Below are 14,784 nucleotides of genomic sequence, written 5' to 3' on the forward strand. Positions count from 1 at the left end.
TGGCAATACCAGAAAAAATATTGTATAATTAGTGTTTAGTATTTTATTGTATATGATATGGTAAATAAAAATAAAAAATAAATATAAAATGTGTGTCATATATGTTTTATTGTTTATTTTTATTTTGCTACTCCTACTAAAACTCTCTCCATCTTTGTGAGGTCTATAACTTGTTGATTTGTTGTACTATCAAAAAACATAGAAGCTATATAAAAACAAAACTACATTAAAAAAATAGAATTAAAACTGAGATTTTATACCACACATAATGTTAAATACAAATTTAATAATAAAAATATAGTAGCAACATATAAAAAAATTATAAAGTAGTACAATGACCTCTTTTATAAATGGTTTTAATTTGATATAAATTTTTATTTAAAAAAAATTGTATAAACTTTTTAAATAGTTTTATTTTGATATAGCAATCAAATCAATGTTCTTTTATTTTTTATTTTTTTATATTAAATTATAAGAAAATGTAATGTTTGAGGAAATAAAATATATTAATTCTTTAGTTTAAAACTTATTCAAAATTAAGTTAAATATGTAATTACAGTAAAAATTATGATTTAAGTTAAATATTTGTATTTTATATTTTTTACACTTAATTTAACGAGGAGTGTTAGGGGCAGCACTTTTGTTAAATTCTGGCTAGCACTTAACTATTAAAAGAAAATTGAATGATTCTACACCATTAGATGCAATCTCACACTATTAAAAACGTCATTGATAGCTAAAAACCACAAAATCTGCTGACCCGTAGACTTTCTCTTAATTTAAATCCTTAATCATAATTTAAATAAAATAATTAAGTTTAAAATACAATTTCATTGTTCTTTCTTAGATACAATATAATAATTACACTTTAAATATAAATTAGTTGTATTTTATTATATCTAAAAAATTGTAGTCACCAAAAAACAATATCTAAAAAATTGTCTGCTAATATATTACTTGTGCTTTGCTAGGGCTAGTTGTGCTCTGCTAGGACTATTCTTTGGAGAATCCTAATTTGTGAACACACATTGATTTTTATGCCACATTGGTTTATTAGTGAGGCATAATTCTGCTGCATCTCAACTGAGGATTGCGGGAGAGATCCTATTTGTTTTCTCTATAATTGAAGATTCCATTAATCTGCATCACAATAAGAAAATTGCTGAAGAGTTTCACTTTGTTCTTCATCACAAAAAGACATCTTATTTAACCAATAAATGGCAGCAGAGGAAGTAAGGCAAACACAAAATTCATATTTGTTAGGAGAAGAGGAGATAGTATACATGGAAGAGCAAGGTGTACGTGAAGGAATTGAAAATTGCTCAACAAGTCTAATAGGAAGACTCATGGCGGATAGAGGCTTTAGTGGGGGCATAATGGAGGCAGCACTTAGTGCAATCTGGAACTGTTACCTAGATTATTTCTTTATCAATAATAGGTTTACCATTGTAATTATTTTTTAGTGAGAGTACATAAAAATTCCCCTTAGAAAATATTTGTTGAGTTATTACACCTTATATACTATGTACTTTTTTTTATGTACTCTCACTAAAAAATAATTACAATGGTAAACCTATTATTGATAAAGAAATAATTTAGGTAACATTTTTTTTTTCAGCAATAATGTCAAGCATTTCATTAAATAAGCAAAACATAATAGGCCTCAAAACGCAGGATTTGTTCAGATCCAGACCCTCCAAAAAAACTAGCGACCAAAAATAGTTAAAGCTTTAAAATACGAAACAACACTAACAGCAGAAACAAACTAAGTAGCAGTATATAGAAAAATGAAAATGAGAACGAACTAATCAACGGTCTGCATGATATCCTCAGGAGCGAACTTGGTACCCTTTTCCTTATCAGCGGCAGCACGACCCTTAGCCTTGCGGTCAAGAAGAGACTTCCTGTCCTTGTCCAATCGGAGCTTTGTAATCACCACCTTCGATGGGTGGATTCCGACGTTCACGGTGGACCCGTTAACCTTCTCGCGTGTGATGCGCTCGATGTGGATCACCCATTTGCGACGGTAAACCTGAACCACCTTCCCTTCGCGGCCTTTGTAGGTTCCCCTAACCACCTGCACCTCATCGTCTTTACGGATCGGCATGGAGCGCACGTTGTACTTCGATCGGAGATCGGTGGTGAGCGGGCGCTCATAAGAACGCGGCGGACGCTCGACGGAGCAGTGAAGTGAGCCTTGCGGCTCTTCCTACGGTAATTACAATGGTAAACCTATTATTGATAAAAAAATAATCTAGGTAACAGGAACCATCCCGATAGCTTTCGAGTCAAAGCTCATGGTGACAAAGTGACAATGTGTTTCAGTTCTTTTTTAAACGCAAATCTGACGCCATAAAGCTAGAAAAGGGATTCCCCTTTACTCTTTCAACAGGTTGTGATTCACATAAAACGATGGAGTGCAACTGTCAAAATAGAAGAAGATTTCACACGGATTCCAATGTGGGTGTAAATGTGGACTATCCAAATAGAGAAGTGCTAGGAGGCAGCAAGTTAAAGGGTTTATTATTCTATTCTCAGTTTTCATATTTACTTGATACATTCACTAGAATTTATTATTGACTTGAGCGTCGGAATATTTTTGCAGTTATTTTCGCAGCCATGTTCAGTCCAGGCCGAAGTATTTCTCTCCTCCTCCGTCAGTAAACTGCTCGGGATTGCTAAAGCTCGGCCACCCCAACACACGGACGAATCACTAAACAACATCAAAACTTAAACCAAAATACAGAACCAGACCCCTCACACAACCACCAACACATCCTACCTCCCACCAATATGCATAGCCCACAACAGTACATTAATTATGTCTTACCCGAACCAATTCCAGCAGTGAAAGAAGACCATGGAGGAATGCAAATTATCTCAAATGTTGAACTCGCAATAGGCGGTCGCAATAATATGAAAGGAGGAAGCAGAAAAAGGCTAAAACTAAAACGTCTAGCAAGAAAGGAGGAAGCAAGAGAGAGACTATTTGTTGGAATCGGCCGTAAAAGAAGTTCAGAACAAAAGGAAGATGACTTGGAAGTGGATAGCATGAGCAATTCAGACACAAATCTTGCTGAAGTGGAGCACCGTGCCATCCCAAAATGGGCACCGCAACAATCATGAAGATGCTCACGTGAAACTGCCGGGTTTGGAGAAACTCCAAAAGTTCACAACATCAAAGAGATATGGATTTCCTATTCCTCTGAGGTGCTGTTTCTGAGTGAAACAAAGCAACAACGCTCATGTGTTGAAAGGCAATTAAAGGAATGTGGTGTAAGGTGTTCATGGATTGGATCATATCTACAAATCTATAGTATTTATTTGCATTCGATTCAGAATTTACGGATATAATCCTATCCACAACATGATTTGATTGAATCCACAATCTAACCAGATCGGATCATGAATATATATCTGATCCGTATATCCGCACTAAATAATATATATATGTTATTTTTATGTTTTATTTCTATTAATAATTATTATTCATATATGTTATATTATTTTATTTTTTGTTATTTAGAAAAGTTGGTTTAATAATATTTTAGAAATAAATATGTTTAAAAGAATAAAAAAAGAGGTTTATCAGCGTGAAAAAGAATTTTATTTTTTTTTATGTAGAAATAAGTTTTTTTAAATGTGTTTTCTATTTTACAGATATATTCGATATCTGGTAAATATGGGGATCAGATCTAAACATAAAAAATACAGATATTAGATCCAATCATACAAAATGCAGATATTTAATGCATATCAAATTGAGATTTTGACCATACCGAATTTGATAAGCAAAATTTTTTAATAGAAAATAACATAATAATTAAATTGATACAAGGTCTTAAAAGATAAGGATATTGACTTACAATATACTATTTTCAAAGATTCTTAAAAAGAGTGAAGGATATTTTGTATTTTGGATATAAATAAGATAGATAATAAAATTAATTTAGTGTGATTGAGTGGTTAGCTTATTAATCTTCTTAGTTCTTAAGTATAGAGAGTTTAAATCTTTCTTTTTACATGTAACAATCTATTGGCCAATGATAAATCTTTAAGGATATGTAAGGGGTTCTAATTGTATATATAACAATCTGTTAATTTTTAAAATAAGTAAATATTGAAAAAAATTATTTTGAAAACAAAGAAATTATATGGAAATCAACCATTTTTTCTTATTGAAAAATTATATAAAAAGAATACTTAGAAAGGTGGTTTAGCTTCATGATTTATTATATTTTTCATCATAAAATAAAGAATAATGATATATCATTTAAAGAAGGAAAAGTCTAGGGGCCAGCAGTTTTGTTGAATTTTGGCCAGCATGTAACCAGCAGAGAAATGTAAGTCATTGGATGAAATCTCACACCATTAAATTATCATTGATGACTATTTGTTGTCTACCAATCACAAAAGTTGCTGCCCCTAGCATTGCTCTTCAAATAAATGTGCTAACTATCTCAACAAAATATATGGCATTTAACATTCTTTTTCTGTTTCTCATCCACCTCCTTTGTCAACATCGATACCATCATCACCTATTGAGGCTGAACCCATAAGCATCCTTCCTCCTTTTTTTAACCGGTTGTGAAAGTCTTTTCTCCTAATCCTGACCTTTATCCTGCCCCCAGTTTCATATAATCCTTTGTAAGCATGATAATATCAAGTTATCAACCTTGCATGCATAGTCATAAACTTGAGGTTCAATTGACTGAACAGCTTTTCACTATATCAAAGCAGCACTACCTTTTCTCCATCTCTCAACAGTATAAAGCAATCAAACGCCTTCCAACCTAATCCATCACGAGCAAACTCCTAAAAAATACATTCAACAATACTTTTTTAACCTTTTATATGAGCATCATACACTTGATTTGGTTGTTGCAATAACATGTACTGAACACATGAAAAAATAGTCACTTTTACCTTAGAAATACTTTTGAGATGTTACAACAGATGATCTAATCAATAATTTTCTTTGAAACACTGTACAATTAACACTTCACATAACAAACATCTATCTGTGAAACTAAATTGTTGAAAAAATTCAGCATACAGAAAATTGCCTAGCTTTTCTTTTGGCTAAAACAGAATTCCTTCAAGTTTCATCTACACGTTCTTTGTTGATTCTGGTGTGCAAATATAAGTGACGCTAGTCTAAAGAAATCCTTCAATACTTCTTCCAGACCTAGCATTCTTGTATATGGTGAATGCTTCTTCCATTATTTTGGCCTGGGAGAGCAACTCTGCTCTCTTTCTTCCAGATGGATGAGTAGAGAGATAGTCCCTGAGTGCCGAGTCACCACCGGTGACTTTTCCCAGCTTCTCATACACTGTGGGTGCTACCCGTGGATCATATCCGGCGGAAGCAATTAAGAGCAAGCCAATGTAATCGGCTTCCATTTCCATCCTGAAAACAGGATTTAGTTATAAAAAATTGAAGGAAGAAAAAGTTTCCACTTGAACAAAATATCTACCACGCGGAACAAGTACAAGCAGGATGTACATGATTATATTTAAGTATAATACGAAATTTAAAACATTGACATGTTGATAGATGGCACACAATAATGTCTCAAGGGAAATACAATTGAGGATGAATGAGAAAAGACATGTCAAAATTTGATAACTGTATCACAACACCACAGTTTCAAATGAATTATTAAATCCCATCTCACTCAGAAATTTTATTCAGAAAAGATATCAACTATCATTCACTTAATTGAAATTATGGTAAAGCATATGGTAAATGAAATGGAGTTCTTATTTGCTTGGAACTATCAAAATCTTCTATGAACTAATATGTTATGTGGAATAAAGCACTAAAGCAATCCACAACAGCATTCTACACTATTTTGACAGTCATGACAAACATGATGTTAAGTAAAATGCAACAAGTGTAATCAAAGAACCACAGAGGAAATTGACTTATTAGAAAGACATGAACGAAGTTATACCGTCGAGAGAATGGTAGCCTCAAGAAGAGAGAAGACATTGTGTTGACGATATCAGGGGTGACAAATTGATAAAGAATCAACTGCAGGATAGCAAACCACAAGTTCTTCGTTATACCTTCAGCGCTGTGTCGGGCCACAGCATGGCCAACCTAATTAAGAAGAAAAAACAGACAAATAAGCATACATATCTTTCGGGCAAATTAATAAACCAAGAACCTCCTACAAATCTTAAACTGAAAAAACAATTAGTTTAACAAAGCACAATTATACCTCATGTCCAATTATAGTGGCAATCTCAGCATCACTTTTAAAATGTTCTAACAATCCGGTGAATACAACAATCTTACCACCAGGTAGGCAAAAGGCATTGACAACCGGCTCATTGACAACAAGCACCTCCCAATTCAATCCATCGAGATGCGAGGTAGCTGGCCCTTTCTCGTGGCCTTTCTTTCTACTTTGCTGAACCCAACTGTCATCAAGGATTTCATCTTCTTTGGGCCAACCACTTTCTGCCTTGCCATCAGCACTAGCATCAGTCAACGATTTCAAAGTCTCCTCAGTATGCCCTTCAAACCCTGTGACATGTGCTGATGCATAACTAACATCACTCCAAATTTGTTCCTTGCTTAACCCTCTCTGCAAGGCATCAATGATTTCCTTTGATATCATCCTTATCCTCACACTCTGAGGGTGTATAGGAGGCAAGATCTTTCCCTTGAAACTCTCCTTCAGTTTCTCGAATTCAGCCTCCCCAAGTTGCCTCTCCATGGCTTTAGATAACAAAATCCAGTGGGTTCTCTTGGTATATGGAATTGTTTCTAATTTCCCAAAATACATAGTTATCAATATCCCTGACCCAACCACCACAACAATGAATACATGTCTAGGATTCTCAAACCACTTCCTTGGCCCTCTAGGCCTGAAATGATGCACATTGTAGGGATCCACATAATAGAACCTCCTACCCCCAACATTAAACTGGTTGTGCAAGTTCCTATTAAATCCACCACCCCATGTGACTACCCTAGTAGGAATTGAAGAAAAAGACTTGAACCCATTGGCATTCGACACCTTAGAACCCGAATCCAAATACCTAGATTGGAATATCCTCGAACCACGTTGGAAATTTTTATTTTGGGGAAGAACCTTTGAAGCCAAGGTCCGAAAACAATCAAGAGCAACCTTTCCCTTTCTATAAGAACCCATGCTAAATACACAGGGATTACAAAAAGGCCTATAAATGGAAAATTTCAGAACTTATGGAGGTGAAATGAATTAAAGAGAAAAACTAAAAGAACATGAATGAAGTAGTAGAAAAGCCTTCGAATGACGATGATTACAAACAACCCTGCAAAAGAGAGAGAAATGAAGGCCGAGTTAGATAAGAGCATGAAACATTAAGCTACTTAACTCGATTTTCATTAATTCCCGTCAAAATCAAAATCCAATTTTTAAAGTTCAATTGTAAAGAAGATAGAACCTTTACAACTAGCCTGGCATGAACTCCATGAATCATGCAACACAAGCAGAGAAGAAGGTAGGTTGCTATATATAACATGGAATCAGCAATGAATAAATAAATTGAATAATGATAATCAAACCAATAGAAATGAAGAGCAACTCACCAAAGGAGAGGGTTAAGGTTCGAAGGCGAATAGGGAGACGCAAACAATCGAAAAGAAGAGAGCATCTGAGAATGAGAGAGAAGAGAAAGAAATGGGGATCGAGAAAGAACGAGAAGAAACGGAAAGGAATGAGGGACGGGATTAGCGTGATTATTGAGACATAACCCAATTCCCGTTCACTGTACTAAAATATTTTCCGAATAAATAATCACTCTACCAAACCAATTTGATTATTGTGCCAAAACTTTGATCAAGTAAATCACCGTTTATTTTCCGTGCACCAAAGATTATTAAAAATTATTAAAATTTATTAGTTTTAGTTATTATTTAATTATTAATTTTTAGTTTAATAATCCAATAATATATTTTATCTTGTATATTTAAAATATCGATGATTGACTAATAACCAAAATTAATAAAATTTTGATGATTTTTTAATAAAAAATAATAATATTTGAAAAAAATATAATACTTTTATCTAGGGGTGTACATGAGTCGAGCCACACCAGATTTGGCTTAACCCAGATCTGACTCGAAATATAAACAAATCCTAATTTTTAGTCCCTAACCCAATCCTAGACCCGATGAAACCTACGCATCTTTGGGCCGGGTGAAAATCGGGTGAAAACCGGATAAAAACCGGGTCTTTAACATGTAATAATCACTTAATCTCCAACCATTATTTCACAATTTACATAGTAAAACTCACTTAAAAAAAATGTAACAAGAATCAACCCTTCTCTAAAATTAAAGCATAATCATAATCAATACTAATATTGTCTAATAACACCAAATATTTAAATCATACAAATAACACAATATTATACATTAGTCTAAAGTCTTATACATTTTAAACATAAAATATTAACTTATAATCTTATAATGACTAATAACACAAAATATTATGGTTTATAATATTTAAATTCCACATAACAATAGCCATCATCCATTATTAATAACACAAAATATTAATTGTGTATGATGGCCGGGTCACCGAGCCGAGTTCGTGCGGCCCGAGTTATGGCCCGGACTCGACCCAAAATAATGACCGGGTCTATTTTTAAGACTCTTATCCGACTCTAAATCCAATAAAATTATACTAAATTAGCCCTTAAAGTGTTCAGAATCGGGCCGAGTCTTCGAATTGGGCCGGGCCATGTATACCCCTACTTTTATCACCCAAAATTTGTTTGCTTTTTTTTAAGAGGAGGAGCACAGATCAAGTGGGCTCATCCCAATCTGGGCCCAGATTATGAGTTCGTTTTTGGTTATTTAACATTATATATACTACTTCGGACAAAAAATGTTATATATAATGATAAATTAGTATAATCTACTCTTATTTGTTATGTTGCTTATGTATAAAATTATAAAAGTCAAATTAGTTTAGATGAGATAGGAGTCATAGGACGTGGAGTCCTGTGATCTACTCGGATTCAGAGTGATTGGAACCTGGAAAGAGTATTTTGGAAGCTACTCAAATTTCCAAGAGAGACCGATGCTAATTCATTCTAGGGGTATAGTTATTAGAATCAAATTGTTCAACAGTATTGAATTTAGAATTGGTAGATATAAAATAATTAAAAGGTTAAAATTAAAATTTAAAATATATATTATTGTTAGGGTCTATCTACTGTAAAGATGCATTTCTGTACAGATTTACAGATTTTTGTTTTATTGATACAAAAGTGTATCACTAAAAGTGTTGTTTAAAGAGAAAGTGTTACCCTTAATCGTTAACTTGGTTCTGATACCAATTTTTTATCGTCAACTTTTTCGAAATTTCTATTAACTCTTCATATTTTATAAGTTTATAATCTGTATAGATTCAATTGGTGGTGCTTTATTTAAATAATTTGCAAATTCATAATTTAAAGTATTGACCATTTCTACTATTTCTCTTGCATTTATTACTAGTCCTTGATGTATATTTATAATTTTGATTTATAACTTTTCAATCTTGTTTTAGTTTATAATATTCTTTTTTGCATGGATTACTGTATATAAAATCTTTTATCTGTTTTTCTTTTTCTTTAATATAATTTCTCAAATCCTCAATAACTTTTTTTATTTCTACACTTTCTCTCATTTCTAAATATCTGTTTAATTTTTCAATTTTATTTTTCATTTTTTCTTTCAACAGCTTTAATTCTTTTAAGTCATAATATGGTTTTTCAGGCATTTATAAATTTTTTAAGTTTAATTCCAACTTGTTTATATTTATTCTTATTTCTATCCTTTTTATTATAAGATCATCAATTTCAATCTGAAGATTATTTAATTCTCTTTTATACTCTTTTATTTTACTTTTTAATTTTCTCGTCCTTTTTCTTTTTATTTTATTTTCTGATTTTTCAATCTTTTTATGCTTCATTATTTATTTTAAAGTTTCTGCAAACTCTATCATCGATTCATCACTATTTTCTAGAGATTCTATTAATTTTTCTAGCTCTTCAACTTCTCTTTTCAACTTGTCATAGATTATTTTTAGGGCTTCAAATGCTCTTTGATTTATTTCAGAATAATTCAAACGATTTTCTCTTTCAAAGAGCTCTTGTTTCTTGTCTTGATAAGTTGCATATATTTCTTCTTTATTTATTGTCATAATTTAGTGTTTAGGGTTTCATTTAATTTTTCGACCTTTTTTGTTAGTTCTTTTATTTCAGAATTTTCTTCTTTAATTTTTAACTTAGATAAACTTAAAGGGCTATTAATTTTAGATTTTCTTATTTGAAAATTCGATGAAACTAATTTTTCTGATGGTTCTTTTAATAATAGAACTGGGTTTTCAATAACTTTATATTTTGGTATTTTTGTTTTTACAATTTTCTGAAATAATTCATCAACATAAATTCTTTCTCTGTTTTTAAATATTATACTATGATGGCTATTTGTTAAAGCATAATTTATTGCATTTGTAATTGAAAATGGTTCGTCATCTTGTTCCATTAGATTCTTTCTGTGAAATTTATAAGCCAAATTTATAGATCTTCCAAGATTTTCAGTTGATAAAGGTATAGCGTATCCAAGATGGGCATTGAATTTAACATTTACGTTTGCCAAGTTTCCATGAACAATTCCAATTATTTGATCTATTGGGTCATCAGTAATTCTTTTGTCACAGATTGCTAAGCTTATTGGTGAATTAATTCCTTTCATATATGTAGATTTGATTAAGACTTGTATAGTACTAATATGAATCCATCCAATTTTAGATCTTTTTTGTTGATCCTTAATTTTCTCAATTTGTTTACTCAATTCTTCATCATTTATCAAAACTATTTCAAGTTCTCCATTGGCGAATTTTATCTTTATAGGGGCTTCAAGTTGAATTTTTTCATAATATATTATATTTTTTCTATTAAAAACTTCTTTTAAAAGATTTTGTTTATTGAAATTTTTATTTGATTTGAGATTTAATTCTGTTTTTAGAACAACCTGTTTTTCATTATCTAATAAGGCAGATAATTTATAATAATGAGATTCTTCCGTTAATTCTAAGGTTTCTAAATAATTCATAACTAAGAGATTAGGATAAAGGTGTACCATTCTTGAGAAAAACTTCCTTTATTTAGTATATTTTACATAAGAAGTTTTTATCTCCAGAGAGGAGATTATAGATATTAATTCCAGATGGGAGTTTAAAACTATTTTTTCCTAAGAAAATTCTTTTGTCAGACTACAGAATCGCCTCGGCAGCTTCCTCCTTGCTCTCCTAGCATATGAGTACTCTTAGCCTTCTGCTTTCTGTTTTCTGTTACCCCTACAATTGCCTAAGCAATCTATTTATAATTGTTGGGTCTGATGGACAATTCCCATCCTTACCCTTCTTATGACGTCATTGCTTACGTCATTGTTCATTATCTTGCACCAGCTACATTGTTGGTGCTCTATGACCTAAGCGCTTACGTCATTATGCAATAATATTGAGAGATTCTTCAGATGCGCTGTCTTCTTCTTTTATCATGTGGGTGGATGCGCTGTCTTTTTCTTTTATCATGTGGGTGGATCCCATTTCATTATTGCTTTCTTCAGATATTTCTGAGACACACAGCTGGCACTTGTGGTCTTCTCTGTCTTTTATCAAATAGCATAGATTCCTTTTTATCTCTTCAGGGAGCTTTTCTAAAAGTCCAGATAGATTGTAGAATGCAGATTCAAATTCCACCAAGAGTTTCATCTCCCTTTCTTCAATTTCATTTCTTTTACTGGACACAAGCAAAGTATTTATGCTTTTATAATTAATTCTTGTGTGAGATTCCCTTGTTATCTTTTGGGTTCTTTCAAAGACCCTTGCTAATGTGCTGGCTAGCCTTCCTTCATGACTGTAAACTGTTAAATCTTGAATCTGATCAATTGGTTGAAAATTTCCTGGGAAGACGGACATGAATACTACTTGATGTGCTGGAACTAAGCATTCTTCTTCTTCATTAAAAATAGGTTGACTGTTTGTAAATTTTAGGGATATATCCCTTGGATTCACATTGTCAATCATATTTTTAAATCTCTTTACTGCATCAACGAAACCTACAGGAAACTCACTAATAATTTTTAGATCATTAAAAATTAAAATTGTATCAATTAATCCATACTGGAAAAACTGATAGGTGTCAGATGGGGAAGCATCTGGAAATATAACCAGCTTTGTTAACTGTTTTTTGGCAATAGGATAATATCCCAAAATTGCCCTTTTTTTTTCAATCCAATTCAAGACTATGTTAAGGGTTTCTCTGAGATTTGATCTACAGACCCTTTTCTTTTCCTTGATTTCAGCCCTTGTAGGAATGTTTCTTATTATCCCTGTTCTCTGGGTTTGAATTGGAGCTTTATCTGCTCTTTTTAGGGTTTGCTCTGGATGGAGAGCTTCATATTCCTTAAAGGATTCCTTTGCTTCTTCCAATGTTAAAAACCTTCCTTTTATAAATTATCCTTGATTGATGTGTGAATGGTGCTGCTTTTTCCCAGGCATCATATACTCCTTTCATGGGGCCATTATAAATTACATAATATTTTTTATCTTGGGTGGATTTTTTGATAATTTCAGCAATTGTTTTATTTTCTGAAATTTTTTCTTCACCTGATTTGTCCACCACGCTTAGCTGGCCGAACTCTGATGGTTTTGGTTGTTGTGTTGATTTCATTGCTTCAATGGCCTTCTTGAGAGATTGGATCTGTGTCCTTATTTGCTGACAATGCTTGCATTTTTCGAGTTCTTGTTCGTATTTTTGAATTTCTTGATCTAATGCGTTGTAGACGAACTTCATTCTCTTGTTAATGTATCTGCAATAAAATTTTTGTCACCTTTAATATATTCAATTTTTATTGGATATTGTAAGAAAAATAATTGCCATCTTACCAATCGTCCATGATTATAATCAACTTTTAAATTATATCGTATGAAACCTGTTAGATAACTTGAATCTGTTCTTAATGTAAATTCTCTGGGTAGTAAATCAATTTTTCATTTCTTAAGAGATTTAATTGCTGCTAGAGTTTCCTTTTCATGAGTGGTATATCTCTGTTATGTTGGAGTAAAAGTCCCTGAAATATACCTGTAAAGTAATTTCTTTGGGGAATATTTAGAATCTAGTGATTCTTTTTCTTGTTCCAAACTTTTTATAACTTTCTTAGCTTTTAGACAACCTGACCAGGTTATGTCTGAAGCATCTGTTTCTACTATTAAATAGTCATTTTCTTCTGGAATATAAAGTTTTGGAAGATTTTTACAAAGTTCTTTAATTTTTTGAATTTGTAGGCTATCCTTTTCTTCCCATTTCCAAATTTTTTTTATACTTATTTTTGAAAATAAGTTTTTAGTATAGTTTGTTATATTCTTTAGAAATCTTTGATCAGAAATATAATTTATACATCCTAAAAATCTTTGTAATTGTTTTCTATCTTCCATTTTATCAGGAAATAAATCTATTTTCTCTAATACATTTGGTTGAAGTTTTAACTTCCCTTCAGTAGATAGAATTATTTGGTTGAAGTTTTAGCTTTCCTTGGGTGGATAGAATTAATCCAAAAAACTCTATTTCTTGTTTTGCTATTCTTGCTTTCTTTTTGCTAAGAACTAATCATTTTTCTTTACATCTTTCTAAAACTATTAATAATTTTTGAAGATGATCTTCTTTATCCTGTTTTGTAAAAATTAGTATATCATCAATGTACACTAAAACAAATTCATTTAACTCTTTTAGATTTTCTTCCATAAATCTTTAATAAATACCTGGGGCTTGTTTTAATCCGAATGGTAATACATTCCATTCATAGAGCAACACACTTGTTGATTCTTTTGTTGGGCAAGTAAAAGCAGTTAATTTCTTTGTTTCTTCGTCTAAACGAAATTGCCAATATCCTGATTTTGCATCAAGAGATGAAAACCAAATTGCTCCTTTGATTTTTTCTAAAATAGAATATTTTCTTGGAAGTTTATGAGCATCACCAATAGTTGCTTCATTCATCTTCTTATAGTTAATAACCATTCTTCGTTTTCCCCTTTTAATTTCATTATTGTTTTCGACATAAAAGGCTGGAGCTGCATGAGGACTTTTACTTAATCTTATAATTCTTTTTTCCAAAAGATCTCTACATTCTAATGAGAACTCTTCTCTATCTCTTGCTGAATAAGAAATTTTATTTGGAACATTTATCTCTTTTGTAGGATCTTTTAATTTAATGCTTACTAATTCGTTATTTGTATTTTTAATATCTAAAGGATTTTCAGCACAAATTTCATCCAAAAGTTCCTCTATCTTTATTTCAAGATTATTTTTTGGAATTTTTATCTGAAAGTATAAATTTAAATAACATGTCTCTAGTATAGAAAATATTTTAAATTTTAGAATCTTATCTATAGTAGTAATTGGTATTTTTATACCGTTTTGATTTTTGATTTATTGAAGAATCGTGTGGAGCTTTTAAAATTATATATGTTAATTCTTGAATGAATGGATGATATAGCTTTAAAAAGTTATTTCCTATGATAAATTCCATTCCAGAATCTAACATATATATAGATGGAACAATGAACCTATAATTTTGAATAAAAATTTCAGCCATATCTGCTTTTTGGTCAATTTTATGTATTGATTTATCGGCTATTTTAACTCTTAATGGTTTCTTTAATTTTTTCCAATCAAGTTTTATATTTGAACTAGCAAAGCATTGTGTTGCTCCAGAATCTATGAAAGCATTTA

At 31.6% G+C, this 14,784-nt stretch overlaps 1 protein-coding gene and 1 pseudogene across 2 annotated transcripts; both read right to left on the bottom strand.

The window, feature by feature from the left end:
• Positions 1–1,605: 1,605 nt before the first annotated feature.
• On the bottom strand, positions 1,606–2,560 carry LOC107495269 (60S ribosomal protein L26-1-like; annotated as a pseudogene).
• Positions 2,561–4,905: 2,345 nt separating this feature from the next.
• Positions 4,906–7,770, bottom strand: LOC107495314 (uncharacterized). 2 transcript variants are annotated; one of them, XM_052263474.1, is made up of 5 exons: positions 7,586–7,770; positions 7,441–7,505; positions 6,228–7,308; positions 5,958–6,106; positions 4,906–5,410 (listed from the first exon to the last, which is right to left on the bottom strand). In XM_052263474.1, the coding sequence occupies exons 3-5, from the start codon at positions 7,164–7,166 to the stop codon at positions 5,158–5,160; spliced, it is 1,341 nt and encodes a 446-aa protein (XP_052119434.1). In that variant the 5' UTR covers positions 7,167–7,308; positions 7,441–7,505; positions 7,586–7,770; the 3' UTR covers positions 4,906–5,157. The 2 variants fall into 2 exon arrangements, with proteins under 2 accessions (XP_052119434.1, XP_015971917.1); XM_016116431.3 differs by lacking the exon at positions 7,441–7,505.
• Between the last annotated feature and the right edge of the window lie 7,014 nt (positions 7,771–14,784).

The sequence above is a fragment of the Arachis duranensis genome, chromosome 6 (genome assembly GCF_000817695.3).
Source record: "Arachis duranensis cultivar V14167 chromosome 6, aradu.V14167.gnm2.J7QH, whole genome shotgun sequence".
Classification (NCBI taxonomy): Eukaryota; Viridiplantae; Streptophyta; class Magnoliopsida; order Fabales; family Fabaceae; genus Arachis; species Arachis duranensis.